Source organism: Scyliorhinus canicula, chromosome 1 (genome assembly GCF_902713615.1).
Source record: "Scyliorhinus canicula chromosome 1, sScyCan1.1, whole genome shotgun sequence".
Classification (NCBI taxonomy): domain Eukaryota; kingdom Metazoa; phylum Chordata; class Chondrichthyes; order Carcharhiniformes; family Scyliorhinidae; genus Scyliorhinus; species Scyliorhinus canicula.
In genome coordinates, this window is record NC_052146.1 from 238,715,830 (window position 1) to 238,736,681 (window position 20,852).

Consider the following 20,852-nt stretch of genomic DNA (forward strand, 5'->3'; position numbering starts at 1 on the left):
CACTGTAAATTCTATGATCTATGATTAGGGTGGGGGGAGTGGTGGAGCGAGTAGAAAGCAAGAGTTGGTGTGAATGCATCAGTTACAGTTTGTACGTCATACTAGATTACGGTAAGAGAGTGAATTTGAATTTGATAAAACGCATAAGCTTGGAACATACTATCATCCTGGAAGACTTCAGCAATGTCAAGTACAACAGCCTCAGCGATAGCTGTGGCAATAATGTGGAGCTCCGTCTCTCCAACAGGGTGAAGCGATGCAGCTATACCTCCACTCTCTCCCCAGCGCATTCTTTGCTGCTTACTCATGTTACTTGCCATCTTGTCTTGCAAGATAAAGAAAATAGTGTTAGTGAATATGTTGCAAAGTGTTTCAGTCACCTGTCTCGTGGCTCATTAGCTGACAGCATGCAGAAGCTGTGTAACGTGACTGAGGTTTGCAAAGTGATAAGAGTGGAAGGATGAGGTAGAGCTTATGAACATTGGGCATGAGTCCTGATTGCTAGAGATGCTTGGTGGGTAAGTGATGAGAGTGTGGCACATTGAACAACATGTGTGTTAGGTGGTGCGGTTGGTATGATTTGGCATTTGAAGATGCAGTCAATGACCTTCACACTCAAGTAAGGTCACTGAACATTTTCTAGCACTGTATCCAAGCCCTTGGGGCCAAACCTCAGCACTGAGCTCTGTGGTTATCTGTTCCCATTCACTCCTAGGTGTTTTTGGAGGGTCTCCTGGATCTCTGCAAAAATGAGCTCTGTCCTCCTTTCTACTGTTTGTATTCAAGCCTCCAGAAGGGTGAGCCTAGGAATGCTCTTTCTGGGCTGATGTCCCATTTCTCAGATTTTGTCCTGCTCAAAGTCTCTCCCAGCCACTTCCAGCCCCTGCTGCAACCGGAATGCACCTTTTCATTGAGAGGTTCAGGTTGGCTTCACAAAAGTGCAGGTTAGCTTTCTTGGTGTTAGCTTCATGCAAACCTGGCATTTCTGATGAGTCTTCAGCCCTTCAGCAGCTGTTTAGCATTGGGCTGCCCACAACATTAATGGAGATGAGCAGGCAGAATTAAGTACAGGGTAATCATACATCACACATTCCAGATTTGCTAATGGGACTAATCCAATCTTCAGCCCCCTAACCTCTTCACCTCAGTGAAGGACCTCATAGCTTTTCCCATAAAAGGCTAGCTACTGTGTCTCCTGGGTCTTGAATCTATGTCCAGGCCTTGAAAGGCTCCTAACACAGATGGCACATTCTGCCAATCAGCTGACCAAAGTTCAAGTCTCCCACACAATATCTTTCCTGTAAGGCTATTTTTTGTCTAGATTAGGCAGGGACAGTGGGAGATAGACTGATGTGTTATGCACTGAACTATGTTTACATTTGTATTTGTATCTTTTGTTATAAAATCATAAATGCCTTAATAAAATGTTTTTTTTAAATATATATTTTTCCTGCACCACCAAGGTATCCATACTTGGGTCGAAATTCAATATTCTTTTGTAAAGGCAATTTTCTGCAACAGTCACTTAAAAGTGATCCATAATGAGTGCAGTTACAAGACTGTGTGTGGAGAAAAATCTTGCTTGAATATCAAATATTCAAGAAGATGTAGTGAACCTGTCCTCTAACTCATCTAATTGTTTTAAAATGTTGTGTAAAGCACTGATGATCGAATAATCCACTGAACCACACTAAATATTGCCACTAATTCTAGCTATAGGTCTCATTAGGTAACTAGTAACCAGCCCACAAAGTACCTATTCCCTTTTAATTTATAGTGAAGTCATCAGTTAAAACAGAAACATTTCACTTATGTAAATTAAAATATCAACTTTCATTAAGGGCGCAGCATTGGCTTTGCATTTTTAAAAGAACGAAGTGGCACGGTGGCACAGCAGTTAGCACTGCTGCCACACAGTGCCAGGAACCCAAGTTCGATTCTGGCCTTGGGTGACTGTGTGGAGTTTGCACCTTCTCCCCGTGTCTGCATGAGTTTTTTCCGGGTGCTCCGGTTTCCCCCCATAGTCCAAAGATATGCAAGTTAGGTGAATTAGCCATGCTAAATTGTGCCTTAGTGTCCAACGGTTAGTTAGCTGTGTTACAGCACTAGGGCGGAGCATTGGGCCTAGATAGGGTGCTCTTTCGGAGGGTCGATGTCGACTCTATAGGCTGAATGGTCTCCTTCTACACTAAGGATTCTATAATAAGCTAGTGGAAGAGGTAAACAGGCAAGATTCTAATTCAATTAAAGTAACTATTTGATATAAGCATTTTTAAATAACAGGAAGTACAAGATGAACATAAATTATTTACCTTAATATGTTTCACTCCACAGCTAACAAGTCTGTTTGGCTGATATGGATCCCAAGCAACATCAAAGATCTGTGAACAGATGGAATACTTCATATACTTCACACTCAGCCTAATTTTGAGAAATATCATGCAAAAGGATTATATACAAATTGTCCAAATCTGAAAAATCCAGCACTATGTTCACGATTTTCATACAACTGCAAATGTCTAGAGAATAAAATAATTATTTAAAGAGCCAGCATTGTAACAATTAATTGGCTTATTAAAAATTCTAAAAGAAAAATAATTTTAGTTGCCTTCCAACATGAACAGAAATGTTAGTGCAAGATTTGTTGATTCATTTACGAGATGTGGCCGTCGCTGGTTAGGCCAACATTTATTAACCATCCCTAGTTGCCCTTCAGAAGGGGATGGTGAGTTGCCTTGAACAGCTGCAGTCCTCGAGTTGTAAGTACACCCACTGTATTGTTAGAGTGGGAGATCCAAGATTTTGCCCCAGCGACAGTGAAGAAACTGCGATATATTTCCAAGTCAGGGTGGTGAGTGACTTTGAGGGAACGTCCAAGTGGTAGAGTTCCCAGGTATCTGCTGCTCTTGTCCTTCTAGGTGGTAGTAACCCTGTACCAGCCTCCCCGAACAGGCGCCGGAATGTGGCGACTAGGGGCTTTTCACAGTAACTTCATTGAAGCGTACTCTTAACAATAAGCAATTTTCATTTCATTTCATTTCAGTGGTCGTGGGTATGGAAGGTGCTGTCTAAGGAACCTTGGTGAGTTACTGCAGTGCATCTTGTAGATGGTACACATGGCTGCCACTGTTAGTCGGTGGTGGAGGGTTTGAATATTTGTGGAAGGTGCAGCAATCAAGCAGGCTGCTTTGTCCTGGATGGTGTCAAGCTTTTTGTGTTATTGGAGCTGCATTCATCCAGGCAAGTGGAGAGTATTCCATTACGCTCCTATCTTGTGCCTTCCAGATGGTGGACGGATTGGGGGGGGGGGGGGGGGGGGGGGGATTCAGAAGATGAGTTACCCGCCGTAGAATTCCTAGTCTTTGACCTGGCAGCCACAGTATTATTATGGCAAGTCCAGTTCATTTTATGATCAATGGTGATCCCCAGGATGTTTTATTGAGGGATTCAGCGATGGTAATGCCATCATTATGTGACGCGAATGTAACTTGCCACTTGTCAGCCCAAGCCTGGATATTGTCCAGGTCTTGCTGCATTTGGATATGGACACTTCATTATCCGAGGAGTCGCAAATGGCGCTGAACATTGTGCAGTCATCTGCAAACATCCCCACTTCTGACCTTAAAGATGGAAGGAGGTCATCGTGGGGAAATATTAAAACCAAGTTTTGAAAATATTGTAACTGTGGGAAAGTCAAATAAAGAATTTGTTGTTTTGTTCTGAATTCAAGGTATTTGCAGTTTGGCAGTGATAAAAGTGAAATGTTACACCAGCCTTTCAGAATCCACACTGCAAATGTGTAGAGCCAGTAAGTTAGTGAGTGGTGGTATGGAGCACCATTCAGAAGTCACAATTCAAAACTTGTAAGCCAATTAGAGGTTGGGGGAGGGGGGTAGCAGAAACAGCAGGTTAAAATAAAAAGCTCTTGGTGCACGTTGCTCCTCTCTTCTTAGTTCTCTTTCCGTTGTTCTCTTCCTTATCCCCTGCTGGGCTTTGTTCCTTTTTTTTGTATTTGGAAGTATACTAACCAAGTTTTTGCAATAAACTCATCTCAAACCACTACCTCACCCTGTCTCTTATTCAAAAATAAGAGATCCTACAGTCATCGATGAAGCAGCTGAGGACGGTTGGGCCTAGGACACTACCCGGAGGAACTCCTGCAGTGATGTTCTGGAGCTGAGATGATTGACCTCCAACCACCACAACCATCTTCCTTTATGCCAGGTATAACTCCAACCAGAAAGAGTTTCTCCCCACCACCCCTGATTCCCAATGACTCCAATTTAGCTAGGGCTCCTTCATGCCATACACACTGAAATACTGCTTGATGTCAAGGGCAGTCACTCTCACTTCACCTGGGGCGTTCAGCTCTTTTGTCCATGTTTGAACCAAGGCTGTAATGAGGTCAGGAGCTGAGTGACCCTGGCGGAACCCAAACTGAACGTCCATCAGCAGGTTATTGCTCAGTATGTGTCGCTTGCTAGCACTGTTGATGACTCCTTCATTCAGCACCTGCATGAGTAAGAATCTGCTACAATCCCATGTGAGGCCCAATTTGACACACACACTCTGACGCACACACACTATGACATCCTTTCTCTTTTTTCAATTCTTGCATAGACTGTGGGAGTCACTGGCTAGGCCTACATTTATTGCCCATTCCTAATTTCTCTAGGGAAGGTGGGGATGAGCCACCTTCTTGAACTGCTGCAGTCCATGCGGTGTGTTAGGAAGGGAAACGTGCATATCACGGTCACAGTTGGGCCCTACTGTGCCATATTCACTGGTTGGCACTTGTTGAGGATGCAGCTCGCTTAGTAGCCTTCTCTGCCTCCAGTGACTTCCCACTGCAGTATCTTGTTGTGCAATCCACAGCAGACTACAATTATACAGGATTCCTTTGAGAGTGCATTTTGCTGGGCTCCCCTAAATTATTTGAATCTTCATCTTCAAAAGAACAATGGCCTGCTCAATGGTGGGCCTTGTAGTCATATGGCAGTGGTTGTGTGTGTCCTTTGTCAGGGTAGAGGTTGGATACAGGGATAGAAGCCATGATTTTAGTAACCCCATGTCCCCAGTATGCAGCCACGAAGGTGCTCAAGTGGCAGAAAAGCTGAGGCATTTGGGACAATCTAAAGATGTAGGAGTCATTGCAACTTCCTGGAAATATTACAAACGCTTGGCTGCTCCACTTACGGTGGTCACAGATGATATGAATATTGTGAACAGGAAGAAATTCTACTCCTTCAAAGGCACTTGTCTGCTCTGAGGGTGCCTTGATGACCATACGAGTACAGGCAATGACCCCCTGGCACCTGGAGAAATCCAGCCAAGGCCACAAAGCAAACGGTTCTCGTAGCCTGACTGGCCTGATCAGTTGGAATTTGAAAGATGGATCAACCTAGTTGGTACATGGCATCCATGGCGGCTGACTGAAAGATGCCAAATAAATCTAATGAACAGACTACAGTTAAAAACTATGAATGCCTACGTCACAGTAACTTAATTACAATGTTAATGTTAATTGTGACAATAAAGATTATTATTATTAAGGCTAGAGGCACCGATCGTCCACCACTTCCCACTAGTATCATCTCCTGCTCCAGCATACCACAGCCCCACCACCATCTCTCAGGAGAGACGCAGTCTTTGTCGACATTAGGAATCAAATATATCCACGAAGCTGAGCCTCAGGCAAAACTCTTGAGCTGGGAGGCACTTTCTATGACCATAAGGCAGCCCTCTTGCCTGTATACCCGCCTCACCCACATCCAATGGCTCTCAAGTTGCTGGAGCTCCCCTGACCTTTACACAGGTGCTCCTTCGGGTTTCATCCCATCTCTGACCCCATAGCAATATAATGTCTCCACTGTGATCAATCTCTGAAGAATCCTTTCCTGTTTTCAGTGCCTGTGGACCCGGGAGATACCTTTCCACAAGCAGCACTTCACTTTGGTCCTACCCTTTGCAGTGATTCCAACGTCTGCTTGCAACAGCATCGCTTCTAGACTTTGCAGCCTGCAGACGTCATCACAGTATAACTCCCATTCCCTCCACAACTTAGCTATTGCTCAGATCCTGCCGCACTTGAGGAGACGACACTCTGAACGCTTTTATGCTCCCTATGTACCATTGGTTAAAAATAGAAAAGGTGTCAGAAAACGACTGACATTGATTATTAAACAATCTTAATTATATGACCACAGTTGATCTGTATCATCCCTGCCACCTTTATCTAGTAAAATTAGATGGTAACAGGAAATCACGAGGGAACCACCCATCAAGACCACCCTCGCTCCCGCAATTCCCATTCTCTCAACTGCTTCCAATGCACGTCCTGCCAAAATTGGCAACCTCACATTTTCTCACATACTACACCTGCCAGTTTTTTGCCCACTCACTTAACCTATCGATGCCTGTTGCAAACTTTTTTGAACAATTTGTTTCCTATCTATCTTTGTATCAATATATTTGGCTACAATATACACTCAGTCCCTTTATCCAAGTCATTAACATATCTATTTACAATATAATGCCCTAGCACTCTTTCCTGCACTATTTATAGTTTGGAAACCTGAAACTGACCCATTTATCCAGACACTCATTTTCATGTTAGCTAATCCACTTTCCTGCTATAATATAGTACCCTAACACCATGAGATCTTATTTTGTGCTGCAATCTGTTATGTGGCACCTAGCTGAATGCCTTTGGAAATCCATCAACACTTCATTTACAGGTTTTCCTTTATACCCCATACTTGTTATATCTTTAATGAACTCTAATAAACTTGTCAATCATAATTTTGCTTTCATAAAACCATGTTGACTCTTCCATACGTCATGTTCTAAATGACCTGCTATTCCCCCTTAATAGTGGATTCCAGCATTTTTCCAGAGACAGATTTTAGGTCACCTGGCCTGCTTTGTCTCCCTCCTTTCTTCAACCGTGCTCTTTGTTGCATTTACAATTTGCTGGGACTTTTTCCAGAATCGAGAAAATGTTGGAACATAACCACCAATGCATCCACCATCTCGGCAGCCACTTTTTCTTTTAACAGAGGGGACCCAAGTTCCATTAGTTTACCCAGTGGCACAGTGGCTAGCACTGCTGCCTCACAGCTCCAGGGTCCAGGGTTCAATTCTGACCTCAGATGACTGTCTTCCCATGTTTGCACTTTCTTCCCACGTCTGCGTGGGTTCCTCTGGGTGCTCCGGTTTCCTTCCACAGTCCGAAGATGTGCAGATTAGGTGGAATGGCCATGCTAAATTGCCCCTTAGTGTCCAGAAGGTTAGGTGGGGCTACTGGGATAGGGCGGAGGCGTCGGCTTATGTAGGGTGCTATTTCCAAGGACCGGTCCAGACTCAATGGGCCAAATGGCTTCCTTCTGCACTGCAAATTCTATGATTCTATACTTTTCCTCTCGTGATAGTTTGAAGTTCCTCCGTCCCTTTTCCCCTTGATGTTCTATTGTTCTTGAGATATATTTTGAACCGCATTTCGTGGGGTCTTTGTCCTTTTCCAAAATGAGAGATAAAGAGGCCTGTGAGAGTGTGGGGGGTAAGAAACCCCATGACAAGGAATTATTAACAATATCCACAATCAATGGCATTAACTGCCTCTCAAACGTCTTATAAAATTCGATGGGGAACCCATCAGGACCAGGGGCCTTACCCGTTTGCACTTCCTCGGGACGCAACAGGGCCTCTACTCCTCCCAAATAAATAAAGAACGAATAAAAATTACAGCACAGGAACAGGCCCTTCGGCCCTCTCAGCCTGCACCGATCCAGATCCTTTATCTAAGCCTGTCGCCTATTTTCCAAGAATCTACTTCCCTCTGTTCCCCGCCTGTTCATAAATGATGCTATCGTGCCCGCCTCTACCATCTCCGCTGGCAAAGCATTCCAGGCACCCTCCACCCTCTGCGTAAAATACTTTCCACGCACATCTCCCTTAAACTTTCCCCCTCACCTTGAAATCGTGACCCTTGTGATTGACACCCCCACTCTTGGAAAAAGCTTGTTGCTATCCACCCTGTCCATACTGCTCATAATTTTGTAGACCTCAATCAGGTCCCCCCTCAACCTCCGTCTCTCCAACGAAAACAATTCTAATCTACTGAACCTTTCTTCATAGCTAGCACTCTCCATATCAGGCAACATCCTGGTGAACCTCCTCTGCACCCTCTCTAAAGCATCCACATCCTTCTGGTAATGTGGCGACCAGAACTGCACGCAGTATTCCAAATGTGGCCTAACCAAAGTCCTATACAACTGTAACATGACCTGCCGACTCTTGTACCCCGTCCGATGAAGGCAAGCATGCTGTATGCCTTCTTGACCACTCTATCGATCTGCGTTGCCACCTTCAGGGTACAATGGATCTGAACTCCCAGATCTCTCTGGACATCAATTTTCCCCAGGACTCTTCCATTGACCATATAGTCCGCTCTTGAATTAGATTTTCCAAAATGCATCACTTCGCATTTGCCTGGATTGAACTCCATCTGTCATTTCTCTGCCCAACTCTCCAATCTATCTATATTTTGCTGTATTCTCTGACAGTCCTCCTCGCTATCTGCAACTCCACCAATCTTAGTATCAACTGCAAACTTGCTAATCAGACCACCTATACCTTCGTCCAGATCATTTATGTACATCACAAACAACAGTGGTCCGAGCACGGATCCCTGTGGAATAGCACTAGTCACCTTTCTCCACTTTGAGACACTCTACTCTCGGTCTCCTGCTGCCACCACTACTCTGTCTCCTGTTGCCCAGCCAGTTCTTTATCCATCTATCTAGTACACCCTGAACCCCATACGACTTCACTTTTTCCATCAACCTGCCATGGGAAACTTTATCAATCGCCTTACAGAAGTCCATGTGTATGACATCTACAGCCCTTTCCTCATCAATTAACTTTGTCACTTCCTCAAAGAATTCTATTAGGTTTGTAAGACATGACCTTCCCTGCACAAAACCATGCTGCCTTTCACTGATAAGTCTATTTTCTTCCAAATGTGAATAGATCCTATCCCTCAGTATCTTCTCCAACAGTTTGCCTACCACTGACGTCAAGCTCACAGGTCTATAATTCCCTGGATTATCCCTGCTACCCTTCTTAAAGACAACATTAGCAATTCTCCAGTACTCCGGGACCTCACCCGTGCTCAAGGATACTGCAAAGATATCTATCAAGGCCCCAGCTATTTCGTCCCTCGCTTCCCTCAGTAACCTGGGATAGATCCCATCCGGTCCTGGGGAATTGTCCACCTTAATGCCTTTTAGAATTCCCAAATTTTCCCCCTTCCTTATGCCGACTTGACCTAGAGTATTTAAACATCCATCCCTAGCCCAGTGGTGTGCAGAGGTCTGGTGATGCCCGGGGCAAATCTTGATTGTATGCCCCAAAGACTCAAGTATAAGGCCTAATATACTGAGAAATATTACGAGAAAGGAAAACATTTTGAATATATAAACACAGATGAAACATGAAATAAACGCTTTATTCGATTTTAATATAAATCAATCAAATTTATTAAGTTCTTTTCCCCCAAATGATACCTCCTGTCACAAAACACCTGAACTACTTCACTTTTTACATCAGCTGTGAGAAATTCTTTTTCAATGCTTATTAAAGCCAGGTTGGTCAGTCGCTCCTGTGACATAGAAGACCTCAGATATGTTTCAGCTTGCGACTGAAAATGCGATTGTAAGCAGTAATCTGTATGAAACACACAGCGTCAGAAAGACATCCCTCCCAGACTGCAGTAAAGACTCCAGAGCATCTTTAGGATCAGGGGGATCTCTATTCCCTCCAGCTCGAAGGAGCATCACAAAATCAATAATTTTGTCATATAACTGAATTGCAACCACATCATTGTCATAATAATTTGCAACGTCTGAACATTCCTTTTTTAATTTCTCTCTTTCTTGTTCATCTTCAATCACTACTGAATTCAAGTTCAGAAGAAAAGAAAATCGGTCACTGAGTCTTTGAAGACGGACACTGCGGTCTTCAATTTCAGTTTTTAATCTATTCACAATCTCTACCATTACTCTATTCATTTCTTCTTGTGCCGTCAGTCTGCTATCTCTTGCTGACTCTCCAGGCATTATTCTTCTTCTCCTTGTTCATGCAATTGGTATTCCCCAATTTTCACAATATTCATTGGCTAAATCTATTGCACTGTGGATAATTTCGTCATTCTTCAAATTCAAGATATGAATAAGTCCTCTCAGATCACAAGAAGCTTCATGGAACCCCATTTTCGGATCCTGCAAACGTTTTGAGACTTTCTCCACTGATGATAAAACTGAGTACCAAAAATTTAATAAAGCTATAAACGGGAACTGTTGAATAGAGTTCAGTAGCGATCCTGCATCAGATTTAGTTTCCCTTGAAAATGCTCCTTCCAGCAGGTGTTGAAGGCTTGCAATAACGTTGTCACGCTCTTCGTGGATTACTTGCACAGCATCATGGCTGGAACTCCATCTTGTGTCACACTGTCTTTTCACAGTCCGAGTGACAAATGATTTTAACACTTCCCAACGAGAAGTAGATGAAGAAAAAAAAGTAAAGAGTTTTTCTAGAATGCCAAAAAATGTAACAACAGGTTGCACCTCACTTGCATGGACACAGGCCAAATTGAGGCTGTGGTTCTCGCAGTTCACAAACACAGCTTTATTTACTAGGCTGACTGCATCTTTCTTGTTGACTTGAAAAAATCCCAGAAATGTCTCCTTTATTTCTACTTTTCTGTTTTCATCAATCTCCCCTGGCTCTGATAACCCAGATATTCCTTCTCCTCGATGTCCACGATAGGCCAGATTCTGTTTTGCCAGAAAGGATATAACCTCGACAATCCGTTCAGTTATAGCTTTCCATCTTTTCTTTTCAGCAGACATTTGCTATTGAAGTTCAGCATCTATCGTTGAATGATGGAGTCGAACTACGAGGTTCAGGTATTCCCTCATGTGAGCTCTGTGAGAAGGGCTTTTCTCATGGTCAGGTATTCTTGGATTTAATTTTCTCCAAGTGGAGAAACCGTCTTCCTTTCCAAAGTTTGACACAGACGACAAATGCTCCTTTGAAAACAAAAAGCAAACAAAACAGTAGCATGCTTTCCGATATGGAGAGTATAACAACCATTTTCTCTCCACAATTTCTCCGTTTGTGGAAACTTTATCAAACCACTGTTTGGAAAATTATCTCCCATCCTTCTCAGCAAATGGACCACTTTTATTCTGATATCTTTCAGGGCCATGTTGTAATATTGTCATCTTCAAATGATCTGGAATCGGTTTCTTCAAACAGCCAAAATCGCTTCTTTGCAAAAATATGCTAAAATCTTCTTTATTTTCTTCACATGGATCATCATCCTGACAACGAGACTGAGGAGAGAGAGTATTATGTTCTGACCGAGTTGAATCCGTATCAGAAAAATCCTTCTCTGCACCCACATCATCTTTTACTTCTCCAGGTTCTCCTACTTCTTCTTTACTTCTTTTTATCCATGCATCTAATGCCCCTCTTTGATGGGACTCTTCTTCGACTCTGGCCCTCTTTTTTCTCCTGTTCTGTGCTCCACTCGGTTGTACACAAAATACTCGTAACATTTCATTTTCTATCTCAAAAACCGTAAGACGCATGAGAAAATGGGAAGAAAATGGTAAACAATCGGTCAGTTGCAGATGGATAAACCATATTTCATTTCTTTGTTCCTTTGTATCAAATTATTTCACTGATTCTCCACTGATAATTTTGTGCAATTTATATCATAGACTTGCAAATTAGTGGTATCTGTATTCGAATATTAGCATGTTAAGGAATAAATGTCTCCTATTCCGAGATTAAATGCCATAGCAGTCCTCTGATCATCCAGGCTTCACTCTTACTACATCCCACGTAAATATTTCATTAAATATCACCAAAAAACCTATAAAAAACGTAGTTGCACCCGTTCTAGAGCTATTCACTGATCTGAGTAGGTAAAAGAACTAATCTAGATGCACAAAAAGCTGAAGAAAAGATGAGTTATGACTCGAGGAAACGCAGGAACGAACAGCCACGTCTGCTTGTTGCTTTTGATGGTTGCACCACATACATCATGCGCATGCGTGTGGGGGGATGGGGAGAAGCACCATTTTCTCTAGACAGAAAGGGTACACGATGTTAAAGGAATAAAGGGCTAACAACTGCCTCTGCAGTGCGGTGAGGCTCCAAAAATTGATTTATCACCGCTGAAATTTTAAAATTACTATCTTATTTCCTTCTCTGGGGCAGCACGGTGGCCTAGTGGTTAGCACAACCGCCTCACGGCGCTGAGGTCCCAGGTTCGATCCCGGCTCTGGGTCACTGTCCGTGTGGAGTTTGCACATTCTCCCCGTGTCTGCGTGGGTTCCTCCCCCACAACCCAAAATATGTGCAGAGTAGGTGGATTGGCCACGCTAAATTGCCCCTTAATTGAAAAAAATAATTGGGTAATCTAAATTTTTTTTAAAAATTAAAAAAAAAAAAAAATTTCCTTCTCTGATTGAATGCCCCCATCCAATGGATCCCCCCCCCCCTGCACGCCACTGCACGCCACTGCCCTAGCCTCAACATCCGTCATGTCTCTCTCCTTGGTGAATACCGATGCAAAGTACTCATCAAGAATCTCACCCATTTCCTCTGGCTCCAAGCATAAATTCCCTCTTTTGTCTTTGAGTGGGCCAATCCTTTCTCCAGTTACCTTCTTGCTCCTTATATACGAATAAAAGGCTTTGGGATTTTCCTTAACCCTGTTAGCCAAAGATATTTCATGACCACTTTTACCCCTCTTTATTGCGCGTTTGAGATTTGCCCTACTTTTCCGATATTCCTCCAAAGCTTCATCAGTTTTAAGTCGCCTCGATCTTGTGTATGCTTCCTTTTTCATCTTAGCTAGTCTCACAATTCCACCCGTCATCCATGGTTCCCTAATCTTGCCATTTCTATCCCTCATTTTCATAGGGACATGTCGGACCTGCACTCTATCCAACCTTTCCTTAAAAGAATCCCACATTTCAAATGTTGATTTATCCTTAAACAGCTGCTCCAAATCCACATTCCCTAGCTCCTGCCGAATTTTGTTATACTTGGCCTTTCCCCAATTTAGCACTCTTCCTTTCGGACCACTCTTGTCTTTGTTCATGAAAACTTACGGAATCGTGACCGCTATTCCCAAAGTAATCACCGACTGAAACTTCAACCACCTGGCCGGGATCATTTCCCCAATACCAGGTCCAGTATGGCCCATTCACGAGTTGGACTATTTACATACTGCTCTAAAAAAAACTCTCCTGGATGCTCCTTACAAACTCTGCTCCATCTACATCTCCAACACTACACAAGTCCCATTCAATGTTGGGGAAGTTAAAATCTCCCATCACAACCACCCTATTGCGCCTACATTTTTCTATAATCTGTCTACATATTTGTACCTCTACTTAACGCTCGCTTTTGGGAGGCCTGTAGTAAAGTCCCAACAATGTTACTGCACCCTTCCTATTTCTTAGCTCTACCCATATTGCCTCAGTGCTCGAATCCTCCATCATGCCCTCCTTAATCACAGTTGTGGTATCATCTGACTAGTAATGCAACTCCTCCACCCCTTTTACCTCCCTCTCTATCCCTCCTGAAGCATCTATACCCTAAGATATTTAGTTGCCAGTCTTGCCCTTCCCTCAACCAAGTCTCAGTAATACCAATAACATCATATTCCCAGGAACTAATCCAAGCCCTAAGTTCATCCGCCTTACCTGCTACACTTCTTATATTAAAACAAATGCATCTCAGACTACCTGTCCCTTTGCGTTCATCATCTCTTCCCTGTCTACTGTTCCCCTTAGTCACATTGAGTTTATTATCTAGTACCTTACTGGCTTTAGTTGCTACCTCTTTACTGACCTCTAACTTCCTAATCTGGTTCCCACCCCCCTGCCACATTAGTTTAAAAGCTCCCCAACAGTGTTAGCAAAAGCACCCCCTCTCTCCCTCTCTCCACCATCGGAAAGGGCAACCAATCTAAGAACGCCGACATGGTTGAATTATTCTACAAGGGCTCCATTTGTAAAGGCTCCTGTAAAATGCCTCAAAAGCCACATCGACTTCACACAGGACGGAAACCAAGCTGTGGCTCGGGTTTTTGATCTGAATAATCTCTCTGGAAGCTGCGTGCCGCCTCCGCTGGTGGGTTAAATGACGTCTGGCCTTCTCCCCATACTCGTAGAAAACCTCGCTCGCCCGCCAGTGCTGTCTCACTGCCTACCCTGTGGTCAACAGATCAAACTGTGTTTGCAGGTGCTTCCTGTTCGCCAGCAACTCCGGGGTAGGATCACACGAATATCGGTGATCGATAGTCGCCCCACCACTCTCTGCCTTTCCACCCTCGCTATCTTACCCAAGTGCACTTTATAGGAGGTTACCTTCCCTCTAACAACAAGCTAAAGGGTTCCCCCACAGCTTGGAGGGAGAGACATAGCCGTTCCTAATTAATCGAATATACTCCTCATTGGTTGAGGACATGCGCTCACAAAACTCTTTGTCCACTAACAGTGCTACATCTAATCTCCACGGTGGACACTGACTAGGATCTGTCTCCAAGACCAAGTCCACAAACTGTGGAGCATGGTCCGAGATCACAATTGCCAAGTATCTGCTCTTCGCACCCAGGGGCCTGCCAACACCTGCTACACGAAGACAAGAAGTGCCTTTGCCACCCCCGAGAGAACAAACAACTTAGGTGTGGATCGATCAAGTTTAGGCTCCAGTGCACAGTTGATCTCTCCTCCAAAAACCTCCATGTTGGTGCGTATCCAGATCAGGAATGGATGGCAACAGTCTCCTAACAAATGCCATATCGTCCCAGTTTGGCACGTAGTCACACCAAAGACCACTGATTATCAGGGATTGCCATTGGGATCCGCCACAGTCTTAGTAGCTGAAACAAAGAACCCTTTTGTTCACTAAAATTGCCGCAACTCGGGCTCTTCCATCAACGCCCAAGTGAAACACTTGACTTAGCCACCCGTTCCACAGTCTGGTTTATCGTTACCCCTTGCAAAAACACCACCTCAGCACTTGAGATGCTTTTGGCGAGCAAAAAGATTGGGGGCTTCCCATCAACCCTCCCATCCAGTCATTTCCACCACAAGGGATTGTCAAGTAACTACTCAAAAAGTACAGGCCCAAGGTCCACCCAAGATGGCCACCAACCCACCCAGAGTGAAACAAAGAAAATCCACTGGTCTCCTTCAGCAAACTAACCTCTCTCTCCGCACCCCCCTCCCCCATCTAACACCCTACCCAAATATACATACTGAAATCAATAAATGACCAAAACCCCTACACCAACCACACCCAGATGCTAAGCTCATCGAACCAAGCGAAACTGGTTCAACAGCAGCAGTTCCTCCCCCCTACCTCACCCCCATTAACTAGCTAAGTTTAATGCTAGCAGGGCAGTTCCCCCAAGGACAGAAGGAAAAAAACAGCTTTATCGCCCGCTCAGAGGATAAAACATGCCTCACAAAACAGCAACCCTACAAAACTGAATTGCCAACAGGAGCAATATAATTCCAACTATGATACATAAAAAAACTCTTCTTATAGTATCTAGTCTCCACCAATAAACATACTAATGTGAAGGAAAAATCCTCCATTCTCCCCAAAAAGTAGAAAAAAAGTTTTTCCAATTGTGTATTGACAATATACAGAACTTCCCAAAACTTTAACACTTTTCCCAACCCACATCAAAGACCACACATAGCAAAGTTAGTGAAAACAGTGTCCATGCTTGTGATGGTATGAATGTGAGCACTGCCATTGGTGCAGAGCATGGGTTTCCCATTGGCTCTGGCTGGTCATGTGACTCTCGTCCGATTTGCTGAGACTAGTCATGTGACTGCTCACCAATTGGTCGAGAGGCAAGTAGACCCCGCCTCCGAGGCAGGGTATAAGTACCCAGAGTTTCCGGCTGTCGGCCTTACTCTGTAGTTGACCACCGGGCTAACAACTAGCTAATTAAAGCCACAGTTCGGATCTTAATCGTGTCTCGAGTCCAATTGATGGTACATCAATTTAATCAGCTAGAATTTTGGAATGGAGCTACGCATCAAGCCTGACTGCCTCCGCACCAGCCCGCACGCTTCAAATGCGTCTGCAATCTTTAAACACTGGCAGGCGTGTTTTAATAGTTAACTGACGACTGCAGCCGGCAAGCCCACAAAAGGAGCAGAAACTCCACATCCTCCACTCATGCGTGGGCACAGCGATATACTCAACGATTGAGGACAAAAGAGATTATGATGCGGCCATGGAGATCCTCAAAGGACACTTTCTCCGGCCCGTCAACGAAGTATACGCACGGCATCTCCTGACGACTAGACAACAGTTCCCTGGTGAGTCACTCGACGAGTTTTACCAGGCCCGCGCAGCTCTAGGGAGAACGTGCGCTTGTCTCCAAGTTTCGGCGACGGAGCACATGGAACTTTTAATCAGAGACGCTTACATTGCTGGCATGCAGTCCCCTTCCATCCGCCAACGATTGCTGGAGAAGAACACCCTCAGCCTAGCTGAGGCACGGACTCTTGCAACCTCCCTGGAGGTTGCTGACCTGAACGCCCGCGCATACGCCCCCGGCCGCGCAGCAACCCCCTGGACTTCATGGCACGCGCCACCTCCGTCCTCCATGGACCCCGACCCCCCCCAAAGCCTGCGCTGCGGGTCACTCCGACAAACTAGCGGGGCCCCGTTGCTATTTTTGTGGTCTCTCCAAGCACCCCCCGCCCGCGCTGCCCGGCCCGATCCACTCTGTGCAAGAGCTGCGGGAAGAAGGGCCACTACGCGGTGGTCTGCCAGACCAAGTCGGTCGCTGCGATTCCGTGCAGCGTCCACGGATCGCCCCCCCCCCCCCCCAGGCCCCCCTAGGGCCCAGCGCCGCGCACAACCTCTCTGGCCCACCACCCTGCCCCCGCAACTGCCCCACGGTCCTCCCGACCCTCGCTCCCAGCTGCCCCGACTGGCCCGCAGACACCGCTGACACTGCCCCCAGCCGCCATGAGGTTCCCACGGACGCTGCCATCTTGGGCCCCGGAAGCCATGTGCGGGCCATGGGCGCCGCCATCTTGGGGCCCCGGCTCCACGTGCGGGTCCTGGGCGCCGCCACCTTGGGACCCCGACTCCACGTGCGGGTCCTGGACGCCGCCATCTTGGGCCAACACAGAAGGCCCTGCCAGCGATTACTCTGCCACCGAGCATGATCTGGAACTCTCACCACGACTTGCTTCCATCAAACTCGACCAGTCGCGACCAAGCACGCTCGCCAAGACTACGACAACGGTCCAGCTCAACGGACACAAAACGAGATGCCTGCTGGACTCCGGGAGCACGGAAAGTTTCGTCCACCCGACACGGAACTCCCCCTCCCCAACTCCCTCAAATCCCTCAAACGCTGCCTGGGCTTCTTCTCATATTATGCCCAGTGGGTCCCCAACTAAGCCGACAAAGCCCGGCCCCTCATCCAGTCCACCTCCTTTCCCCTGTCGATGGAGGCCCGCCAGGCCTTTAGCCGCATCAAAGCGGATATCGCAAGGCCACGATGCATGCTATCGACGAGTCCCTCCCATTCCAGGTCGAGAGCAACGCGTCTGACGTAGCTCTGGCGGCCACCCTGAACCAAGCGGGCAGACCCGTGGCCTTCTTTTCACGAACCCTCCACGCTTCCGAAATCCGCCATTCCTCGGTGGAAAAGGAGGCACAGGCCATAGTCGAAGCTGTGCGATATTGGAGGCGCTATCTGGCCGGCAGGAGGTTTACCCTCCTCACAGACCAACAGTCAGTAGCTTTCATGTTCGACAATGCACAGAGGGGCAAGATCAAGAACGACAAGCTCTTGCGGTGGCGGATCGAGTTGTCCGCATACAACTACGATATCTTGTATCGTCCTGGAAGCTCAACGAGCCTTCCGATGCCCTATCCCGCGGTACCTGCACCAGTGCGCAGATTGACCGCCTCCGCTCCCACCACACGGACCTCTGCCATCCAGGGGTCACCCGTTTTTACCATTTTATTAAGACCCGCAACCTGCCCTACTCCGTTGAGGAAGTCAGGACCGTCACCAGGGACTGCCACGTCTGCGCCAAGTGCAAACCGCACTACTACCGCCCCGTACGAGCGCATCTGATCAAGGCATCCCGCCCCTTTGAACGTCTCAGTATAGACTTCAAGGGTCCCCTCCCCTCCAACAACCGTAACACATATTTCTTGAGTGTTATCGACGAATACTCCCGCTTCCCTTTCGCCATTCCCTGTCCCGACATGACCACAACAACCGTCATAAAGGCCCTCCTATCCATCTTCTCCCTGTTCGGTTACCCCGCATACATCCACAGCGACCAGGGGTCCTCCTTTATGAGTGACGAACTGCGTCAATTCCTGCTCAGCAGGGGCATAGCCTCTAGCAGGACGACCAGTTATAACCCCCGGGGTAACGGTCAGGTCGAGCGGGAGAATGGCACTATTTGGAAGACCATCCTACGGTCCAGAGATCTCCCTATTCCCCGTTGGCAAGAAGTCATCCCCGACACCCTGCAATCAATCCGGTCTCTCCTCTGTACTACCACTAATCAAACACCTCATGAACGTCTTCTTGTTTTCCCCAGGAAGTCGTCCTCAGGATCCCCTCTCCCGACCTGGCTGGCCACCCCCGGGCCCATCTTGCTCCGGAAGCATGTGCGGGTGCAGAAGTCCGACCCGTTGGTTGAGCGAGTCCAGTTACTCCACGCCAACCCACAGTATGCGTACGTGGAGTATCCCGACGGTCGGCAGGATACGGTCTCGCTTCGGGACCTGGACCTGCGGCATGCGGCCTTCTCCCCCTACATCAACAGCCCCCCCCCCCCCACTCCAATTCCCCCCCCGCGCTCATGCCCCCGATTACAGCGTCTCCACCACCGGCCCGGGGTACGGAGACACGTCTACGACCGACGCTCCCGGAGGCAAGGACGACCATCGGCCCGACGTCACCGGCTCCACTGCGACGGTCCTCTAGAACACCACGGGCACCCGACAGGCTGCTCGTGTCCATCTGATGCGGCCAAGGGACAGCTCCACTGCGACGGTCCTCTAGAACACCACGGGCACCCGACAGGCTGCTCGTGTCCATCTGATGCGGCCAAGGGACATTTTGGACTTTGTTGTTATTCTGTTGCACCTTAAGTAGTAGTAGCATTGTTTTTTTTTGCCACGAGCCAGTGGGCAGCCCACCTTTCTCGATTTTCGCTGCTCATACCACCAGTCCTCGGACCCCCCCCCCCCTTCCCCTCCCCCTCTCTCTTCCACTTACACCCCCCCCCCCGCTTCTTTCTCCACAAGGGGTGAATGTGGTGGTATGAATGTGAGCACTGCCATTGGTGCAGAGCATAGGTGTCCCATTAGCTCTGGCTGGTCACGTGCCTCTCGTCCGATTGGCTGGGACTAGTCCTGTGACTGCTCACCAATTGGTCGAGAGGCAATTAGACCCCGCCTCCGAGGCGGGATATAAGTACCCAGAGTTCCCGGCGGTCGGCATTACTCTGTAGTTGACCACCGGGCTAACAACTAGCTGATTAAAGCCACAGTTCGGATCTTAATCGTGTCTCGAGTCCAATTGATGGTACATCAATGTTTTTTTAACAAAGTTTCCTGCCTCCTCCAGTGCATCAAAGAAAGGTATTTTGATTCCTAGGTAACACACAACTTCACTACATACACCAACCCGAACCAAACTCCTTTCTTAGTAAAAGACAGCCATAGCCTGTAAAAGGCTGCCCACTTCCTCGCCAACTCAGCTCCCAAGTCTTGGTAGACCTACATGAGATTGCCCTCCCACTTCCACTCTCAATGTTTCTTGGCCTATTTCAGGACCTGCTCCTTTTCTTGGAAACTATGAAGCAAACGATGACTGCATGTGACGGGATTCAGCTGAGGTTTCTGACGAGGTGTCCGATGGGCCATGTCTAACTGTGGAGGGTACACAAGATCACACCGCACCCCATCCAACTCCAACCCGCATTATTTTCTCAAACATCTGTGAAGGATACGCAGTGTGATTCGGGCCCTCCATCCCCTTTGGCAACCCCACGACTCTGAGGTTTTGCCTCTTTCAACGATTCTTGAGAACTTCGACTTTGGCCTACAATCTCTTATTTTCGTCTGCCACCACCACCATCTCGGCTCCTAATTCAGCATGCCTTGTCAGTGCTTTCTCCACACCCTCTTGCCATGATTTTTCACCATCTCAGCCGCCTTTTCCAGTTTCATCCGGACAAGGCCCAGGGGGCTTCCTTGAATGACTTTCGCAAATGCTCTGCCATCAACTTCCACTGTTTGTCAAAGTGGGTGTTGAATTCCTTGGCCAGCACACTGGCAAGCATCTCTGCTGTTATCATGGAGGCCACCTCCACTGATGCAGCCACCACCATTATTTCCATGGAGGAGCAGCATGATGCCTCCGAATCAGTCAATGAATTTCCTTCTGTGGGTTGTTTATTCCATTATTTTGGCACTTGAATGGCTCAAGAATCCTGTATACTGCATGAAAAACGTTCATTTCCAAGGAAACTCAGGCAAAAAAGACTTTAAAATGAGGAGCTGCCTCGTGAGCGACCTCTTCTTTCGTGCCGCCACCGGAAGTCCAAGATGATTATGTTTTGAATTGTCTCTTTAATTCAAGATAAAATGAAGTACTGAAGAGGGACATATGACCCGCTGTAATTTTGTTTTGATAATAAGCCCGTGTACCCTGGTTAGCATGGAGTCAGGGGGCCCAAGTCAAGTGCTACTGAAAT

General features: G+C 46.7%; 1 protein-coding gene across 15 annotated transcripts in view; it reads right to left on the reverse strand.

The window, feature by feature from the left end:
- Window positions 1-20,852, reverse strand: part of LOC119972713 (echinoderm microtubule-associated protein-like 6) — a 528,500-nt gene that overhangs the window by 428,236 nt on the left and 79,412 nt on the right. For all 15 annotated transcript variants that reach the window (XR_005462144.1, XR_005462143.1, XR_005462146.1 and 12 more), the window contains exon 4: window positions 2,313-2,381. Coding sequence is in view for 11 of the 15 variants with exons in the window: in XM_038809940.1 (XP_038665868.1) it covers window positions 2,313-2,381 (69 nt within the window). In the remaining 4 variants the exon portion in view is untranslated. The remainder of the gene's footprint in view (window positions 1-2,312; window positions 2,382-20,852) is intronic.